General features: G+C 36.3%; 1 protein-coding gene across 1 annotated transcript in view; it reads right to left on the bottom strand.

The window, feature by feature from the left end:
- Positions 1 to 22,777, bottom strand: part of LOC133639110 (sulfate anion transporter 1-like) — a 33,177-nt gene that overhangs the window by 7,247 nt on the left and 3,153 nt on the right. Inside the window, exons 2-7 of the mRNA XM_062032254.1 lie at positions 11,238 to 11,661; positions 10,986 to 11,177; positions 7,813 to 8,059; positions 7,511 to 7,742; positions 6,100 to 6,283; positions 5,746 to 6,033 (exon numbers count right to left, since the gene is read on the bottom strand). Coding sequence (XP_061888238.1) covers positions 5,746 to 6,033; positions 6,100 to 6,283; positions 7,511 to 7,742; positions 7,813 to 8,059; positions 10,986 to 11,177; positions 11,238 to 11,661 — 1,567 coding nt within the window. The remainder of the gene's footprint in view (positions 1 to 5,745; positions 6,034 to 6,099; positions 6,284 to 7,510; positions 7,743 to 7,812; positions 8,060 to 10,985; positions 11,178 to 11,237; positions 11,662 to 22,777) is intronic.

A 22,777-nucleotide genomic window follows, 5' to 3' on the forward strand; every position in this document is an offset into this window, starting at 1 on the left:
TCATGTTTGAAATGAAGGATGAGAGTCACGTTTGAAATGAAGGATGAGAGTCATGTTTGAAATGAAGGATGAGAGTCACGTTTGAAATGAAGGATGAGAGTCATGTTTGAAATGAAGGATGAGAGTCATGTTTGAAATGAAGGATGAGAGTCATGTTTGAAATGAAGGATGAGAGTCACGTTTGAAATGAAGGATGAGAGTCATGTTTGAAATGAAGGATGAGAGTCATGTTTGAAATGAAGGATGAGAGTCACGTTTGAAATGAAGGATGAGAGTCATGTTTGAAATGAAGGATGAGAGTCATGTTTGAAATGAAGGATGAGAGTCACGTTTGAAATGAAGGATGAGAGTCACGTTTAAAAAGAAGGATGAGAGTCACGTTTGAAATGAAGGATGAGAGTCACGTTTGAAATGAAGGATGAGAGTCACGTTTGAAATGAAGGATGAGAGTCATGTTTGAAATGAAGGATGAGAGTCACGTTTGAAATGAAGGATGAGAGTCATGTTTGAAATGAAGGATGAGAGTCACGTTTGAAATGAAGGATGAGAGTCATGTTTGAAATGAAGGATGAGAGTCATGTTTGAAATGAAGGATGAGAGTCATGTTTGAAATGAAGGATGAGAGTCACGTTTGAAATGAAGGATGAGAGTCATGTTTGAAATGAAGGATGAGAGTCACGTTTGAAATGAAGGATGAGAGTCATGTTTGAAATGAAGGATGAGAGTCACGTTTGAAATGAAGGATGAGAGTCATGTTTGAAATGAAGGATGAGAGTCACGTTTGAAATGAAGGATGAGAGTCATGTTTGAAATGAAGGATGAGAGTCATGTTTGAAATGAAGGATGAGAGTCATGTTTGAAATGAAGGATGAGAGTCATGTTTGAAATGAAGGATGAGAGTCACGTTTGAAATGAAGGATGAGAGTCATGTTTGAAATGAAGGATGAGAGTCACGTTTGAAATGAAGGATGAGAGTCACGTTTGAAATGAAGGATGAGAGTCATGTTTGAAATGAAGGATGAGAGTCATGTTTGAAATGAAGGATGAGAGTCACGTTTGAAATGAAGGATGAGAGTCATGTTTGAAAAGAAGGATGAGAGTCATGTTTGAAATGAAGGATGAGAGTCATGTTTGAAATGAAGGATGAGAGTCATGTTTGAAAAGAAGGATGAGAGTCATGTTTGAAATGAAGGATGAGAGTCACGTTTGAAATGAAGGATGAGAGTCACGTTTAAAAAGAAGGATGAGAGTCACGTTTGAAATGAAGGATGAGAGTCACGTTTGAAATGAAGGATGAGAGTCACGTTTGAAATGAAGGATGAGAGTCATGTTTGAAATGAAGGATGAGAGTCACGTTTGAAATGAAGGATGAGAGTCATGTTTGAAATGAAGGATGAGAGTCACGTTTGAAATGAAGGATGAGAGTCATGTTTGAAATGAAGGATGAGAGTCACGTTTGAAATGAAGGATGAGAGTCATGTTTGAAATGAAGGATGAGAGTCATGTTTGAAATGAAGGATGAGAGTCATGTTTGAAATGAAGGATGAGAGTCACGTTTGAAATGAAGGATGAGAGTCATGTTTGAAATGAAGGATGAGAGTCATGTTTGAAATGAAGGATGAGAGTCACGTTTGAAATGAAGGATGAGAGTCATGTTTGAAATGAAGGATGAGAGTCATGTTTGAAATGAAGGATGAGAGTCACGTTTGAAATGAAGGATGAGAGTCACGTTTAAAAAGAAGGATGAGAGTCACGTTTGAAATGAAGGATGAGAGTCACGTTTGAAATGAAGGATGAGAGTCACGTTTGAAATGAAGGATGAGAGTCATGTTTGAAATGAAGGATGAGAGTCACGTTTGAAATGAAGGATGAGAGTCATGTTTGAAATGAAGGATGAGAGTCACGTTTGAAATGAAGGATGAGAGTCATGTTTGAAATGAAGGATGAGAGTCATGTTTGAAATGAAGGATGAGAGTCATGTTTGAAATGAAGGATGAGAGTCACGTTTGAAATGAAGGATGAGAGTCATGTTTGAAATGAAGGATGAGAGTCACGTTTGAAATGAAGGATGAGAGTCATGTTTGAAATGAAGGATGAGAGTCACGTTTGAAATGAAGGATGAGAGTCATGTTTGAAATGAAGGATGAGAGTCACGTTTGAAATGAAGGATGAGAGTCATGTTTGAAATGAAGGATGAGAGTCATGTTTGAAATGAAGGATGAGAGTCATGTTTGAAATGAAGGATGAGAGTCATGTTTGAAATGAAGGATGAGAGTCATGTTTGAAATGAAGGATGAGAGTCATGTTTGAAATGAAGGATGAGAGTCATGTTTGAAATGAAGGATGAGAGTCATGTTTGAAATGAAGGATGAGAGTCATGTTTGAAAAGAGTTGCAGACGCTGCCTGGCAAGTGAAGTAGAAAATGAGTCAAATCAAATAATTGACTTTTCTGATTGATGTTGTGATGAAGATGAGTAAAGTATTTCTGATTGATGTTGTGATGAAGATGAGTAAAGTAGTTCTGATTGATGTTGTGATGAAGATGAGTAAAGTATTTCTGATTGATGTTGTGATGAAGATGAGTAAAGTAGTTCTGATTGATGTTGTGATGAAGATGAGTAAAGTATTTCTGATTGATGTTGTGATGAAGATGAGTAAAGTAGTTCTGATTGATGTTGTGATGAAGATGAGTAAAGTAGTTCTGATTGATGTTGTGATGAAGATGAGTAAAGTAGTTCTGATTGATGTTGTGATGAAGATGAGTAAAGTATTTCTGATTGATGTTGTGATGAAGATGAGTAAAGTAGTTCTGATTGATGTTGTGATGAAGATGAGTAAAGTATTTCTGATTGATGTTGTGATGAAGATGAGTAAAGTAGTTCTGATTGATGTTGTGATGAAGATGAGTAAAGTAGTTCTGATTGATGTTGTGATGAAGATGAGTAAAGTCGGCTGTCATGTCCTCATTTTTATTTCTATTTGTTGTGTATGTATTTTATTCTCAGCTATTATTTGTGTATTGTTAACAGAAGTTGAGGTGAGTTTTCATGTCAAAGCACATTTTTCTTTTCATTGGCACGTTTACATGAAAAGTCAAATGTAATTATAGTCAATATTTCTTCATTCCCACCAATAGTGTAATATTTGTGTACATTTAAATGGTTATTAATCATTAGTGTTGAATTATTATTCAATATATTTTGATTGATTTAAAACAAATAAGGAGCCAGTTCTCAAGATCATAAATCTCATCTCTTCCGTATGAGAAATAGAAGCTCATGTAGTCCCTGGAGTCCAACGTAAAGTCATTCTATTACACATCAACCTTGTAAAAGTCTTAAATGTTCTCCAGCAGGAAGGCAACACTTCTGTGACAACTCAACATACAACTAAACCTCAGACACTTCTGTGACAACTCAACGTACAACTAAACCTCAGACACTTCTGTGACAACTCAACATACAACTAAACCTCAGACACTTCTGTGACAACTCAACATACAACTAAACCTCAGACACTTCTGTGACAACTCAACGTACAACTAAACCTCAGACACTTCTGTGACAACTCAACATACAACTAAACCTCAGACACTTCTGTGACAACTCAACGTACAACTAAACCTCAGACACTTCTGTGACAACTCAACGTACAACTAAACCTCAGACACTTCTGTGACAACTCAACGTACAACTAAACCTCAGACACTTCTGTGACAACTCAACGTACAACTAAACCTCAGACACCCGCCCATTTGCTACTTTATGATCAAAACCAGGACTTTTCTTATTTGGACTTTCTCTGAAATACAGCACATCTCATTCAGTTGGTTAAAATGATGAATATGAACATAATCCTCTCATTCAGTTGCTTAAAATGATGAATATGAACATAATCCTCTCATTCAGTTGCTTAAAATGATGAATATGAACATAATCCCCTCATTCAGTTGCTTAAAATGATGAATATGAACATAATCCTCTCATTCAGTTGCTTAAAATGATGAATATGAACATAATCCTCTCATTCAGTTGCTTAAAATGATGAATATGAACATAATCCTCTCATTCAGTTGCTTAAAATGATGAATATGAACATAATCCTCTCATTCATTTGCTTAAAATGATGAATATGAACATAATCATTCAGCATAAAATGTCAAGTATCCAATGAGGTACTTTAAAGGTCATTTTTGAATGAGGTCAGTACTAACTGGTACGGTGGCATATTTCCATACCTTTTGTTGCACGTTATGTCACGTCGAGTTGCAAACTTGGCACCGGCTCAAACACTTGGCGGGTAAACAGGCAGTCAAGCACTCAGAGCGGACTCAGGTTAATTGGACAATTGCCTACGCCCACAAAGCTCTCAGAAGTACAGTAAGGGTCCACTGTTGTAAATGTGCCAACTTGATGCTAATATACATTGGATATGCCATAGAATGGCTATTGATTAGAATTAGCGATTTTACATGGCGATTTCAACACCTCTAAATTTACTAATGAAAACTACAACTAAGATGGGTAAACACAAGCGTGTACAAGTACAATACTTACAGTATTACAACTTTGTAAGGCTCAACAAAAGACAAGACTGGCACATTCAACGTCATGGCAAAGACTACTTCCTGACTATTGCAACACCCTGTAATCCTTACACTGCTGCTGTCTGATGTCTTGGAATGGCAACTGCATGCACAGCCTACTATAATACTTGCAAATAAGACGGCAAAATGTATGAAGGAAATAAGATACAACAACATTTATCATTACCAGCTCAAATACTAAAGAAACAAATATCATTGTATTATTAAACAATGAATGCCTTGTTTTAATTGTCATGATAAATAAAGTTGGTATGGTATGGCAGACTGATGAGCAGTTCATGTAGCTTTATTACAGGCAGCGCTACTTTGGTCAATGAAAGTTGTTTCCATCCAGCAAATAATCGACATATAATCCACCAATGGTATGACAAAGATCATATAATCGACATATAATCCACCAATGGTATGACAAAGATCATATAATCGACATATAATCCACCAATGGTATGACAAAGATCATATAATCGACATATAATCCACCAATGGTATGACAAAGATCATATAATCAACATATAATCCACCAATGGTATGACAAAGATCATATAATCGACATATAATCCACCAATGGTATGACAAAGATCATATAATCGACATATAATCCACCAATGGTATGACAAAGATCATATAATCGACATATAATCCACCAATGGTATGACAAAGATCATATAATCGACATATAATCCACCAATGGTATGACAAAGATCATATAATCGACATATAATCCACCAATGGTATGACAAAGATCATATAATCGACATATAATCCACCAATGGTATGACAAAGATCATATAATCAACATATAATCCACCAATGGTATGACAAAGATCATATAATCGACATATAATCCACCAATGGTATGACAAAGATCATATAATCGACATATAATCCACCAATGGTATGACAAAGATCATATAATCGACATATAATCCACCAATGGTATGACAAAGATCATATAATCGACATATAATCCACCAATGGTATGACAAAGATCATATAATCGACATATAATCCACCAATGGTATGACAAAGATCATATAATCGACATATAATCCACCAATGGTATGACAAAGATCATATAATCGACATATAATCCACCAATGGTATGACAAAGACCATCCTGCTGTCGACTAAGACTCACCTTCGGTTTCTGGGTCTTGTAGATGACGCACATCATGGAGAAGGTGATTCCCACCAGCAGGCCCAGCTCCACGCTGATCAGAGCCGTGGCCGACACGGTGACCAACCACACCACCGCGTCGTTCTTGCTGGCGCGCCACTTAGACGGGACGTCCTTGAACTTGCGCAGAGCTCCACGGAGGCTGACGATGATGATGCAGGCCAGGACACACTTCTGCAGGGCGTGGAAGTACGGGGCGAAGAAGAGCAAGACCAGCAGGACCACCACAGCGCTGATGAGGCTGGAGACCTGATGGGAGGGGGAGGCCACATTTATTCTGCACAACAGCAGTGGGATGATGTGCAGGAACACCACCTGGGTCTGACAGCCTGTGGAGTCCTTGACCATGGTCTTGGCCAGAGCTGCACTGGTGGTGAAGCAGTGGAAGAAGGAGGGGATGATGTTGCAGCAGCCGATGGCCAGCATCTCCTGGTTGGGACGCACCGTGTAGCCATTCTTCTTGGCAAACATCTCAGACAGCGACACAGTGAAGGCAAAGCTAAAAGACAAGATGACTTTTGTGGACAAAACTCATTCAAATGACACTTTTAAACCCGCAAGATTCACACTTTTAAAGTCCTGCTTGACAGTAAATGACTTCCACTTCTTGTTTCCCACACCACCTTGCAGGTAAACATCTACTTACCTGTCTGTTTATGTTACAGTAAGTATTTACTTGAATGCACCAGCAGACACTTCTTGTTTCCCACACCACCTTGCAGGTAAACATCTACTTACCTGTCTGTTTATGTTACAGTAAGTATTTACTTGAATGCACCAGCAGACACTTCTTGTTTCCCACACCACCTTGCAGGTAAACATCTACTTACCTGTCTGTTTATGTTACAGTAAGTATTTACTTGAATACACCAGCAGACACTTCTTGTTTCCCACACCACCTTGCAGGTAAACATCTACTTACCTGTCTGTTTATGTTACAGTAAGTATTTACTTGAATACACCAGCAGACACTTCTTGTTTCCCACACCACCTTGCAGGTAAACATCTACTTACCTGTCTATGTGACACATTGAGACAGGAAGTCAACACATGTGTTACAAATGTGTTACTGTATAGGTGATACATATTGTTACTGTATACTGTTAATGTATACGTGATACATATTGTTGCTACATAGGTGATACATATTGTAACTGTAGGGAATAAACTTGACCAACTGATTGACGTAAAGGAGCATGTGCGCTCAAACCAAATTGTGTGGTTAATCTGCAAGGGAATAAGCGGTAGAAAATGGATGGATGGATGGATGCGTGTCACCATCCTACTGCAGGTAGTATTTCATTGGTTTATTTTTCACTTTTGTCTTTGCTTTCTTTGTACGTCAAATAGAGAGCAATCATACAACAGCAGTTACTTATTTGGGTTTGTACACATTAATACACTGGATAGTTATTCATAAAGTACTTGCAATACAAATATTAAATTACACTTTAAGACTTTAAAAAGACGTTTTACATTTTTTAACGGATTTTAAAAAGTATTTGACAAAATATTTGCATTGTTACATTTGATTTCCTATGGATGCATTTATTTGGTGATGTTTCTCATATTTATTATTGCCATATTTATTTGTCAGCCAGTCCACAAATAACTCTGAGGTCATGCAGGCCAGGATGATTCACTATCGTTCTATTATTGTCATCATATTTCATCCTAACGACAGCTGCAACATCACAAAGAGTTTGGTGTTGACAGAAAGATTTACCTGATGACAGCTAGAGGAATGGCGTCCAGGGCCACTCTGGGCATCAGATCCAAGCTGGGCACCTGAGGAGGGATGAAACCGGTGGGGATGTGCCCTGACACACTGGAGCCATAAAGATGGTTGAGGTTCCCAAAATGACTGGCCAGCGTGGCTCCGGCGACCACAAGCAGTTCTGTCGGCAGAGGAATCTTTAGGCGGTCTTTGTAGCGCTCCTGGATCTCCTTGCCTGTTACTACAGGAGCCCAAACACACAAATATGTTACCTCCTGGGTCACAGGACTACAGCCGGGTCTCATGTTGACCTAGTATGGCGATACAGATGGCGCTGGTGACAAGGTCGCACACGTTGGTCTTGTGGATGTTGGCAAAGATGTTGAACCAGGTTACGAGAACGGTGCCGTAGCCCTGATGGCGAGGAATCTTCAGACCGAGGAGATATTTGGCTTGCACGGTCAGGATGGTGAAAGACGCTCCTGTGGCGAAACCATCCAGCATGGGAGCGGAAAGGTAGACGGAGACGAAGCCTAGACCAAAGACGGCCATCATGACCTGTGGGGGAAGGGTAGTGAGGTATAATGTTCATATGGTCTATGATCTTGTCCTTCATCAGGTCAGTGTAGTCTCAATGAATGTTGTCCTTCATCAGGTCAGTGTAGTCCAATGAATGTTGTCCTTCATCAGGTCAGTGTAGTCTCAATTAATGTTGTCCTTCATCAGGTCAGTGTAGTCTCAATGAATGTTGTCCTTCATCAGGTCAGTGTAGTCTCAATGAATGTTGTCCTTCATCAGGTCAGTGTAGTCTCAATGAATGTTGTCCTTCATCAGGTCAGTGTAGTCTCAATGAATGTTGTCCTTCATCAGGTCAGTGTAGTCTCAATGAATGTTGTCCTTCATCAGGTCAGTGTAGTCTCAATGAATGTTGTCCTTCATCAGGTCAGTGTAGTCTCAATGAATGTTGTCCTTCATCAGGTCAGTGTAGTCTCAATGAATGTTGTCCTTCATCAGGTCAGTGTAGTCTCAATGAATGTTGTCCTTCATCAGGTCAGTGTAGTCTCAATGAATGTTGTCCTTCATCAGGTCAGTGTAGTCTCAATGAATGTTGTCCTTCGTCAGGTCAGTGTAGTCTCAATGAATGTTGTCCTTCATCAGGTCAGTGTAGTCTCAATGAATGTTGTCCTTCGTCAGGTCAGTGTAGTCTCAATGAATGTTGTCCTTCGTCAGGTCAGTGTAGTCTCAATGAATGTTGTCCTTCATCAGGTCAGTGTAGTCTCAATGAATGTTGTCCTTCATCAGGTCAGTGTAGTCTCAATGAATGTTGTCCTTCATCAGGTCAGTGTAGTCTCAATGAATGTTGTCCTTCATCAGGTCAGTGTAGTCTCAATGAATGTTGTCCTTCATCAGGTCAGTGTAGTCTCAATGAATGTTGTCCTTCATCAGGTCAGTGTAGTCTCAATGAATGTTGTCCTTCATCAGGTCAGTGTAGTCTCAATGAATGTTGTCCTTCATCAGGTCAGTGTAGTCTCAATGAATGTTGTCCTTCGTCAGGTCAGTGTAGTCTCAATGAATGTTGTCCTTCATCAGGTCAGTGTAGTCTCAATGAATGTTGTCCTTCGTCAGGTCAGTGTAGTCTCAATGAATGTTGTCCTTCGTCAGGTCAGTGTAGTCTCAATGAATGTTGTCCTTCGTCAGGTCAGTGTAGTCTCAATGAATGTTGTCCTTCATCAGGTCAGTGTAGTCTCAATGAATGTTGTCCTTCATCAGGTCAGTGTAGTCTCAATGAATGTTGTCCTTCATCAGGTCAGTGTAGTCTCAATGAATGTTGTCCTTCGTCAGGTCAGTGTAGTCTCAATGAATGTTGTCCTTCGTCAGGTCAGTGTAGTCTCAATGAATGTTGTCCTTCGTCAGGTCAGTGTAGTCTCAATGAATGTTGTCCTTCGTCAGGTCAGTGTAGTCTCAATGAATGTTGTCCTTCGTCAGGTCAGTGTAGTCTCAATGAATGTTGTCCTTCGTCAGGTCAGTGTAGTCTCAATGAATGTTGTCCTTCGTCAGGTCAGTGTAGTCTCAATGAATGTTGTCCTTCGTCAGGTCAGTGTAGTCTCAATGAATGTTGTCCTTCGTCAGGTCAGTGTAGTCTCAATGAATGTTGTCCTTTGTCAGGTCAGTGTAGTCTCAATGAATGTTGTCCTTCGTCAGGTCAGTGTAGTCTCAATGAATGTTGTCCTTCGTCAGGTCAGTGTAGTCTCAATGAATGTTGTCCTTCGTCAGGTCAGTGTAGTCTCAATGAATGTTGTCCTTCATCAGGTCAGTGTAGTCTCAATGAATGTTGTCCTTTGTCAGGTCAGTGTAGTCTCAATGAATGTTGTCCTTCATCAGGTCAGTGTAGTCTCAATGAATGTTGTCCTTCATCTAGTCAGTGTAGTCTCAATGATTGTTGTCCTTCATCAGGTCAGTGTAGTCTCAATGAATGTTGTCCTTCGTCAGGTCAGTGTAGTCTCAATGAATGTTGTCCTTCTTCAGGTCAGTGTAGTCTCAATGAATGTTGTCCTTCATCAGGTCAGTGTAGTCTCAATGAATGTTGTCCTTCATCAGGTCAGTGTAGTCTCAATGAATGTTGTCCTTCATCAGGTCAGTGTAGTCTCAATGAATGTTGTCCTTCATCAGGTCAGTGTAGTCTCAATGAATGTTGTCCTTCATCAGGTCAGTGTAGTCTCAATGAATGTTGTCCTTCATCAGGTCAGTGTAGTCTCAATGAATGTTGTCCTTCATCAGGTCAGTGTAGTCTCAATGAATGTTGTCCTTCGTCAGGTCAGTGTAGTCTCAATGAATGTTGTCCTTCGTCAGGTCAGTGTAGTCTCAATGAATGTTGTCCTTCGTCAGGTCAGTGTAGTCTCAATGAATGTTGTCCTTCGTCAGGTCAGTGTAGTCTCAATGAATGTTGTCCTTCGTCAGGTCAGTGTAGTCTCAATGAATGTTGTCCTTCGTCAGGTCAGTGTAGTCTCAATGAATGTTGTCCTTCGTCAGGTCAGTGTAGTCTCAATGAATGTTGTCCTTCGTCAGGTCAGTGTAGTCTCAATGAATGTTGTCCTTCATCAGGTCAGTGTAGTCTCAATGAATGTTGTCCTTCATCAGGTCAGTGTAGTCTCAATGAATGTTGTCCTTCATCAGGTCAGTGTAGTCTCAATGAATGTTGTCCTTCGTCAGGTCAGTGTAGTCTCAATGAATGTTGTCCTTCATCAGGTCAGTGTAGTCTCAATGAATGTTGTCCTTCATCAGGTCAGTGTAGTCTCAATGAATGTTGTCCTTCATCAGGTCAGTGTAGTCTCAATGAATGTTGTCCTTCATCAGGTCAGTGTAGTCTCAATGAATGTTGTCCTTCGTCAAGCAACAACAACAACAACAATAGAGCAACATGAGCAGTTTTCCTGCCAAGTGTTTGGTAGCCATCCCCCATTGTGACACTATTGCTTGTGTTTACCTGGTAGATACCAGCCAGGAAAGTGAGAGCAGCTGCGATGCTAATGGCATAGCACTCCTTCCCACATTGCACACCCATTAGCTCCACGCTATGAGCATCATGGCCACTGAAGTTATTCCTCAATGAAGCATTGAAGCCTAGAAGATCCTCATTGAGATCAAAACCAGCCAGAAAGACCTCTTTGTCAACCACCTGCAGACATGCAGTCATAAATCACAAGATAGGACAGAACAAGGAGATGAAATTGCTCACCTGTCCAACCATGAGGCTCATCAGGCTGAAGATGCCTACAGAAACATGTCTGGATGTGCCCATGAGGAAGTAGATGATGTTGGCGTAAAAAGAGGTGTATAAGCCATAGATGGGCTCCACTCCAGCCAGCAGGCAGTAGGCGATAGCTTGTGGTACCAAGATGATGCCCACAATCAAACCAGACATGACGTCCCCCCACACATACTCCCTCAGTCTGTACTTGGGCAGCCAGCGCACCACCGGGAAGAACCCGGACAAGGTGGAGCGCACTCTGGGCACAGAGCAGCTCACGCCCTCCTTCAGCTTGGACTTGAGGACAGAAAGTGGCAGCTGCCGATGGCGGACCCTGCGCTCCAACAGAGCTGGCAGGCTTTCTTTGAGCTTGATGACCTCCTCCATGCTCTCAGATGGGAAGAGGATGCAGCTGATGGAGAGGAGGACCAACAGATAGTCAACAATGCAGAGATACGTAAACCCAGATAGACTAACAAGTCACATTGATTGGACTCATTTTCACGTAGGGGAGTACAGCTGCCAATCAAATATTGTGGCTTTACCACCTAGCTTCATTCTTTAAAAAATAACATTTTGGGCCTAATTTACACATGTTCAAGCATACAAATAGCTGAATGAACTAAAAGTATCATTACTACAGTAGTATTGGCCAATAAAGGAGCCCAAACCCATCAGAACGTGGTCACTGATTGGCTCAGCCTCAGACATCGTTACTATATTGCTTTAAAAGAGTGTCAAAGTGACTAAAAGGTGTTTTCTTCAAGTCTAGATGTATTTTATTTTTTGAAAAATGTATTTAGAAGGTTTTGATGTTCCAGCTAAGAAACATTCCAAATGACCTACTACTAGTGGAAACTGTACTTACTTTTAATGGCTGTAGGTTGACTGTTGAACACTGACTACTTGACATTGTATCAAAGTGTCTTATGATCATCAGTATAATATTTGCAGACATGTCAGGGTATACTCGCTATTGTTTGAGCATTTAGACATTAGAGGACAGTAAAAGTACAAAGTGTCAACTGCCATACTGTCAGATTAAAATAATTATTAAATATATAAGGGACAAGAAAATGGATGGATGGATGGATGGATGCAGTATATATAAAATAATGTAATAATAATTGAACATTTTAGACTATATATTTTTTATAAAAGAAAAAAAAGGTTAAAGGCACATTTTTTTAATCCGGATTCTTACTGATCATTTTAAACTCTTCTTCGGTTCTTATTTTTATTCCGTTATTTTACATGTATATATTACATGTTATTATGAATGTTACTACATGACATATATACTTACATCATGTATATATTACATGTTATTATACATGTTACTACATGACATATATACTTACATCATATATATATTACATGTTATTATGAATGTTACTACATGACATATATACTTACATCATATATATATTACATGTTATTATGAATGTTACTACATGACATATATACTTACATCATGTATATATTACATGTTATTATGAATGTTACTACATGACATATATACTTACATCATGTATATATTACATGTTATTATGAATGTTACTACATGACGTATATACTTACATCATGTATATATTACATGTTATTATGAATGTTACTACATGACATATATACTTACATCATGTATATATTACATGTTATTATGAATGTTACTACATGACGTATATACTTACAGCCTGTATATATTACATGTTATTATGAATGTTACTACATGACATATATACTTACATCATGTATATATTACATGTTATTATGAATGTTACTACATGACATATATACTTACAGCCTGTATATATTTCATGTTATTATGAATGTTACTACATGACATATATACTTACAGCATGTATATATTACATGTTATTATGAATGTTACTACATGACATATATACTTACATCATGTATATATTACATGTTATTATGAATGTTACTACATGACATATATACTTACATCATGTATATATCACATGTTATTATACATGTTACTACATGACATATATACTTACATCATGTATATATTACATGTTATTATGAATGTTACTACATGACATATATACTTACATCATGTATATATTACATGTTATTATGAATGTTACTACATGACATATATACTTACATCATGTATGTATTACATGTTATTATGAATGTTACTACATGACATATATACTTACATCATGTATATATTACATGTTATTATGAATGTTACTACATGACATATATACTTACATCATGTATGTATTACATGTTATTATGAATGTTACTACATGACATATATACTTACATCATGTATGTATTACATGTTATTATGAATGTTACTACATGACATATATACTTACATCATGTATATATTATCATTCATTAATATGTTGTGTAACAGTCACATATCATTAATTAATATGTCGCGTAACCGTCACATATCATTCATTAATATGTTGCGTAACAGTCACATGTCATTAATTAATATGTTGCGTAACAGTCACGTATCATTCATTAATATGTTGCGTAACAGTCACATATCATTAATTAATATGTTGCGTAACAGTCACATATCATTCATTAATATGTTGCGTAACAGTCACATATCATTAATTAATATGTTGCGTAACAGTCACATATCATTAATTAATATGTTGCGTAACAGTCACGTATCATTAATTAATATGTTGCGTAACAGTCACATATCATTAATTAATATGTTGCGTAACAGTCACATATCATTCATTAATATGTTGCGTAACAGTCACATATCATTAATTAATATGTTGCGTAACAGTCACATATCATTCATTAATATGTTGCGTAACAGTCACATATCATTAATTAATATGTTGCGTAACAGTCACACATCATTCATTAATATGTTGCGTAACAGTCACATATCATTCATTAATATGTTGCGTAACAGTCACATATCATTAATTAATATGTTGCGTAACAGTCACATATCATTCATTAATATGTTGCGTAACAGTCACGTATCATTAATTAATATGTTGCGTAACAGTCACATATCATTAATTAATATGTTGCGTAACAGTCACACATCATTCATTAATATGTTGCGTAACAGTCACATATCATTCATTAATATGTTGCGTAACAGTCACATATCATTCATTAATATGTTGCGTAACAGTCACATATCATTAATTAATATGTTGCGTAACAGTCACATATCATTAATTAATATGTTGCGTAACAGTCACGTATCATTAATTAATATGTTGCGTAACAGTCACATATCATTAATTAATATGTTGCGTAACAGTCACATATCATTCATTAATATGTTGCGTAACAGTCACATATCATTCATTAATATGTTGCGTAACAGTCACATATCATTAATTAATATGTTGCGTAACAGTCACATATCATTAATTAATATGTTGCGTAACAGTCACATATCATTAATTAATATGTTGCGTAACAGTCACGTATCATTAATTAATATGTTGCGTAACAGTCACATATCATTCATTAATATGTTGCGTAACAGTCACATATCATTAATTAATATGTTGCGTAACAGTCACGTATCATTAATTAATATGTTGCGTAACAGTCACATATCATTAATTAATATGTTGCGTAACAGTCACATATCATTCATTAATATGTTGCGTAACAGTCACATATCATTCATTAATATGTTGCGTAACAGTCACATATCATTCATTAATATGTTGCGTAACAGTCACATATCATTAATTGACTACACTCTTGTGTTGATAACAATTCGCCTCTTTTAGTATTTGATGTCTTCCTGCAACCAACCTTATGGCAACCATGTGACGCCATCATGTCTTAATATTTATTATATACATTTTCTACCGCTTGTCCCTTTCGGGATTGCGGGGGTGGCTGGAGTCTATCCCAGCTGCACTCGTGTATATATTTTCCGGTACCGATCAAAACTGAGCAAAAATAACTTAGTGAAGGCCCATTATTTTCATATGAGCTCTCGTATTGCCTCATTAGAGTGTGTAAGTACCTACTATGTACTATATATCGTATTGCCTCATTAGAGTGTGTAAGTACCTACTATGTACTATATATCGTATTGGCTCATTAGAGTGTGTGAGTACCTACTATGTACTATATATCGTATTGCCTCATTAGAGTGTGTAAGTACCTACTATGTACTATATATCGTATTGGCTCATTAGAGTGTGTGAGTACCTACTATGTACTATATATCGTATTGCCTCATTAGAGTGTGTGAGTACCTACTATGTACTATATATCGTATTGCCTCATTAGAGTGTGTGAGTACCTACTATGTACTATATATCGTATTGCCTCATTAGAGTGTGTGAGTACCTACTATGTACTATATATCGTATTGCCTCATTAGAGTGTGTGAGTACCTACTATGTACTATATATCGTATTGCCTCATTAGAGTGTGTGAGGAACCTACTATGTACTATATATCGTATTGCCTCATTAGAGTGTGTGAGTACCTACTATGTACTATATATCGTATTGCCTCATTAGAGTGTGTGAGTACCTACTATGTACTATATATCGTATTGCCTCATTAGAGTGTGTGAGTACCTACTATGTACTATATATCGTATTGCCTCATTAGAGTGTGTAAGTACCTACTATGTACTATATATCGTATTGCCTCATTAGAGTGTGTGAGTACCTACTATGTACTATATATCGTATTGCCTCATTAGAGTGTGTGAGTACCTACTATGTACTATATATCGTATTGCCTCATTAGAGTGTGTGAGTACCTACTATGTACTATATATCGTATTGCCTCATTAGAGTGTGTGAGTACCTACTATGTACTATATATCGTATTGCCTCATTAGAGTGTGTGAGTACCTACTATGTACTATATATCGTATTGCCTCATTAGAGTGTGTGAGTACCTACTATGTACTATATATCGTATTGCCTCATTAGAGTGTGTGAGTACCTACTATGTACTATATATCGTATTGCCTCATTAGAGTGTGTGAGTACCTACTATGTACTATATATCGTATTGCCTCATTAGAGTGTGTGAGTACCTACTATGTACTATATATCGTATTGCCTCATTAGAGTGTGTGAGTACCTACTATGTACTATATATCGTATTGCCTCATTAGAGTGTGTGAGTACCTACTATGTACTATATATCGTATTGCCTCATTAGAGTGTGTAAGTACCTACTATGTACTATATATCGTATTGCCTCATTAGAGTGTGTGAGTACCTACTATGTACTATATATCGTATTGCCTCATTAGAGTGTGTGAGTACCTACTATGTACTATATATCGTATTGCCTCATTAGAGTGTGTGAGTACCTACTATGTACTATATATCGTATTGCCTCATTAGAGTGTGTGAGTACCTACTATGTACTATATATCGTATTGCCTCATTAGAGTGTGTAAGTACCTACTATGTACTATATATCGTATTGCCTCATTAGAGTGTGTGAGTACCTACTATGTACTATATATCGTATTGCCTCATTAGAGTGTGTGAGTACCTACTATGTACTATATATCGTATTGCCTCATTAGAGTGTGTGAGTACCTACTATGTACTATATATCGTATTGCCTCATTAGAGTGTGTGAGTACCTACTATGTACTATATATCGTATTGCCTCATTAGAGTGTGTGAGTACCTACTATGTACTATATATCGTATTGCCTCATTAGAGTGTGTGAGTACCTACTATGTACTATATATCGTATTGCCTCATTAGAGTGTGTGAGTACCTACTATGTACTATATATCGTATTGCCTCATTAGAGTGTGTGAGTACCTACTATGTACTATATATCGTATTGCCTCATTAGAGTGTGTGAGTACCTATATGTGACTGTTACGCAACACATTAATTAATGATATGTGACTGTTACGCAACATATTAATGAATGATACGTGACTGTTACGCAACATATTAATGAATGATATGTGACTGTTACGCAACATATTAATTAATGATATGTGACTGTTACGCAACATATTAATTAATGATATGTGACTGTTACGCAACATATTAATTAATGATATGTGACTGTTACGCAACATATTAATGAATGATATGTGACTGTTACGCAACATATTAATTAATGATATGTGACTGTTACGCAACATATTAATGAATGATACGTGACTGTTACGCAACATATTAATGAATGATATGTGACTGTTACGCAACATATTAATGAATGATATGTGACTGTTACGCAACATATTAATTAATGATTATTGACTGTTACGCAACATATTAATGAATGATACGTGACTGTTACGCAACATATTAATGAATGATACGTGACTGTTACGCAACATATTAATGAATGATACGTGACTGTTACGCAACATATTAATGAATGATATGTGACTGTTACGCAACATATTAATGAATGATATGTGACTGTTACGCAACATATTAATGAATGATATGTGACTGTTACGCAACATATTAATTAATGATACGTGACTGTTACGCAACATATTAATGAATGATATGTGACTGTTACGCAACATATTAATGAATGATATGTGACTGTTACGCAACATATTAATTAATGATATGTGACTGTTACGCAACATATTAATTAATGATATGTGACTGTTACGCAACATATTAATTAATGATACGTGACTGTTACGCAACATATTAATTAATGATATGTGACTGTTACGCAACATACTAATGAATGATACGTGACTGTTACGCAACATATTAATGAATGATATGTGACTGTTACGCAACATATTAATTAATGATATGTGACTGTTACGCAACATATTAATTAATGATACGTGACTGTTACGCAACATATTAATGAATGATACGTGACTGTTACGCAACATATTAATGAATGATATGTGACTGTTACGCAACATATTAATGAATGATATGTGACTGTTACGCAACATATTAATGAATGATATGTGACTGTTACGCAACATATTAATTAATGATACGTGACTGTTACGCAACATATTAATGAATGATATGTGACTGTTACGCAACATATTAATGAATGATATGTGACTGTTACGCAACATATTAATGAATGATATGTGGCTGTTACGCAACATATTAATTAATGATACGTGACTGTTACGCAACATATTAATGAATGATATGTGACTGTTACGCAACATATTAATGAATGATATGTGACTGTTACGCAACATATTAATTAATGATATGTGACTGTTACGCAACATATTAATTAATGATATGTGACTGTTACGCAACATATTAATTAATGATATGTGACTGTTACGCAACATATTAATTAATGATATGTGACTGTTACGCAACATATTAATGAATGATATGTGACTGTTACGCAACATATTAATTAATGATATGTGACTGTTACGCAACATATTAATTAATGATACGTGACTGTTACGCAACATATTAATGAATGATATGTGACTGTTACGCAACATATTAATGAATGATATGTGACTGTTACGCAACATATTAATTAATGATACGTGACTGTTACGCAACATATTAATGAATGATATGTGACTGTTACGCAACATATTAATGAATGATATGTGACTGTTACGCAACATATTAATGAATGATACGTGACTGTTACGCAACATATTAATTAATGATACGTGACTGTTACGCAACATATTAATGAATGATATGTGACTGTTACGCAACATATTAATGAATGATACGTGACTGTTACGCAACATATTAATTAATGATACGTGACTGTTACGCAACATATTAATGAATGATATGTGATTGTTACGCAACATATTAATTAATGATATGTGACTGTTACGCAACATATTAATGAATGATATGTGACTGTTACGCAACATATTAATTAATGATATGTAACTGTTACGCAACATATTAATGAATGATATGTGACTGTTACGCAACATATTAATTAATGATACGTGACTGTTACACAACATATTAATGAATGATATGTGACTGTTACGCAACATATTAATTAATGATATGTGACTGTTACGCAACATATTAATGAATGATATGTGACTGTTACGCAACATACTAATTAATGATATGTGACTGTTACGCAACATATTAATTAATGATACGTGACTGTTACGCAACATATTAATGAATGATATGTGACTGTTACGCAACATATTAATGAATGATATGTGACTGTTACGCAACATATTAATTAATGATATGTGACTGTTACGCAACATATTAATGAATGATATGTGACTGTTACACAACATATTAATGAATGATATGTGACTGTTACGCAACATATTAATTAATGATATGTGACTGTTACGCAACATATTAATGAATGATATGTGACTGTTACGCAACATACTAATTAATGATACGTGACTGTTACGCAACATACTAATTAATGATACGTGACTGTTACGCAACATACTAATTAATGATACGTGACTGTTACGCAACATATTAATGAATGTTACACAACATACTTTTTCTTTGTTCCAAAAGGTCTTCCATCAGTTGGACTACTAGAACAAAATACAAATAGTGTGCTCCTCTACAACTAAAAGTGAAAGGACACAAATGATCAGACCATGAAAAGCAAAGGTTTTGTGTGGGTTCTAGCTAAACTCCAGCCTTCTTTATAGCTGAACATTAGAGGCGACACCCTGATGATCTTTTGTCGGCACAAGTAGGATTTATCCCCGCGTCAAACCCTGAAACAACCTTGAATGCTGCTTTTCATCCTGTGGTGGACGAGCAGTGCTGAGAAAACATGAGCTTTTTTTCCAATCTCCAAAGAAGTGTTTGAATGATTGTGTTGTATTGTTGATCAACAATTTACATTAGTGCTATTATATCTCAGTTATGGGGCAAGACATTACTCCTTTTTACTCATGTTTTTTTTGTTGTTGTTTCCTTTTTGGACATACAATGTTTATTTTTCTATTAATATTACTAATGTATTTTTTTAATAATGGTGATATTGTATTTGAAATGCAAATAAAAAAGTGTTAAATGTCAGTTTACAGTATATTGAATCAGTACCCAAGGATAGAGCAGATAAAGGAGAAAACATGTATCGTTATTTCTTATTTACTACTTGCGCAGTTAAACCAAATATTTCCAAAATACTAAATCTGTGTGGGATTTAATTTTAGAATTTATATTTATTAATTACATTTAAGTAGTTATTTTTACAACGATTGTACAAAAGCCTTAGCATTCTTTATCAATTAACTGCTGTAAAAATAATAATGCTGTCAACCATTAATACATGCTAACAAACTGTGGACTTTGCAATCTGACAAACTATTTGTTTTCCCAACTTTTCCCTTTATAATCCAGAACTGAGAGTCTTGTTGTAAAGTGCAAGACATATTAATGAGCTGATACACTATTTACATTTCACAACTGGCTTCTTCTTGTCTAACGGCAATCTGAAGAAGTCGGACATTTATTAACTAACCACAAGTCCTGCATAAACTTAGCCCTTTTTTTTAAAACAAACAATAACAAGATTTAGATTTAGAGTATGTGTTGGTACTCACCTACAACATGTGAGGTTTAGATTGTATTACATTTAGATTGTGTGTGTTGGTACTCACCTACAACATGTGAGGTTTAGGTCTGCACTCTCCAATAATAAGATTTAGAGTATGTGTTGGTACTCACCTACAACATGTGAGGTTTAGATTGTATTAGATTTAGATTGTGTGTGTTGGTACTCACCTACAACATGTGAGGTTTAGGTCTGCACTCTCCAATAATAAGATTTAGAGTATGTGTTGGTACTCACCTACAACATGTGAGGTTTAGGTCTGCACTCTCCAATAATAAGATTTAGAGTATGTGTTGGTACTCACCTACAACATGTGAGGTTTAGGTCTGCACTCTCCAAGTGAAGTGAGTGCAGTTATAGTCAGATAAGAAGACTCATTGGAGCGTGGCGTCTGATAGTGGGCGGGGCTTATTTCTCATCATTTGCATCAACATCACCTGAAGTTAACCCAGTGAAGTTGAGTTTTTTCCCCAGCATGTTTGCTGTCTGCACACAGGGTTGATTACACACACCTGAGGGGTCAATAGGTCAAGTGATTGACACCCCCAAACAGATGTAATCACTTTTTCCATGAAATGATTCATCAGGTTTGGCTCAAAGTAGTTTGTCAACATTTGGATAGCCTCATATTAGCATAACATGATAATACATCATATCCTATTCTACTTTGGGAATGTAACAATTAGTGATACATCCTGTTTCACATTGTAATGATGGTCAAACCAAGATTGATTAGTACACGTTGAAACACTTAGTGACTCTGCTCATTTCACAGAGAAGCAGTTGGATAGCATCAACACAAAGCATATCAACCTTTCTTTATTCAAAGATTTCAGCGGCTACTTTTGTGGCAGATTGTGATGATAACTGAAAAGTGCATTCTTGCATCACTATTTGACATCTCAAGTCTTTCCTGCAACAACTTGATGTGTCCATGAAGACAAAAGCACAGATCTTAAATCAACTTTGAAATATAATCATACTTTTTCAACATGTTAGTGTAAAGAAAGAGTGGCTCGTTCATTTTGTTGCAGGTGCAAATTCTAATAAAATGTTTCCCTCACAATAAAATGTTTTGTGGAAAATCGTTTGTTTTATGCATTTAAAAATTCTAAAATCTTTAGTACCTCATTTTAATAAATGTTGCAGTTTTTCCCCTTTTTGTAAAACAAAATGAAATTATCTCTCTTTAGATTGGCAATTTTGCACTGTCACTGATTTAGAGAGTGGCCCCCAGCAAATTACATTTTGAGGGCCACCACGCTACAATTTTTGTTCACTCTTTATTTTTGTCAAACAATTTTTAACAGGGACAAGCGGTAGAAAATGGATGGATGGATGGATTTTTTAACTTTTTTGAGTAAACTTTAATTGAATTTAATGGATGTTTTGCAATAAAACACTTTTATGGAAAATCAATTGTTCAATCATTATTTTTTTTTAGTGCAAACTAACAAATTTATTAAAATGAAAATATTGCAAACTTTCCTGAAACATCTCTGGCCAGCATGCTAAGCAACACATGAATAGATTACATTAGAAACATCTCTGGCCAGCATGCTATGCAACACAAAATAAATATACAATAAATTATCAACGCTGTGTGACACACGGGGGATGGAGTCGTCATCAGTGACGGAGCAGGAAGGGGCTAGGAATACATTTGTGGTAAGGATTAATATAACGCGCTCAGTCATTCATTAACTGACATTTTACATGAGCTTTTTGTGAGTGATTTTGTGAACACATTATTGATGGAGTACAGTATATGTCATTGATGGAGTACAGTATATGTCATTGATGGAGTACAGTATATGTGAGTACAGTATATGTGAGTACAGTATATGTCATTGATGGAGTACAGTATATGTGAGTACAGTATATGTCATTGATGGAGTACAGTATATGTGAGTACAGTATATGTCATTGATGGAGTACAGTATATGTGAGTACAGTATATGTCATTGATGGAGTACAGTATATGTGAGTA

The sequence above is a fragment of the Entelurus aequoreus genome, linkage group LG21 (genome assembly GCF_033978785.1).
Source record: "Entelurus aequoreus isolate RoL-2023_Sb linkage group LG21, RoL_Eaeq_v1.1, whole genome shotgun sequence".
Taxonomy (NCBI): domain Eukaryota; kingdom Metazoa; phylum Chordata; class Actinopteri; order Syngnathiformes; family Syngnathidae; genus Entelurus; species Entelurus aequoreus.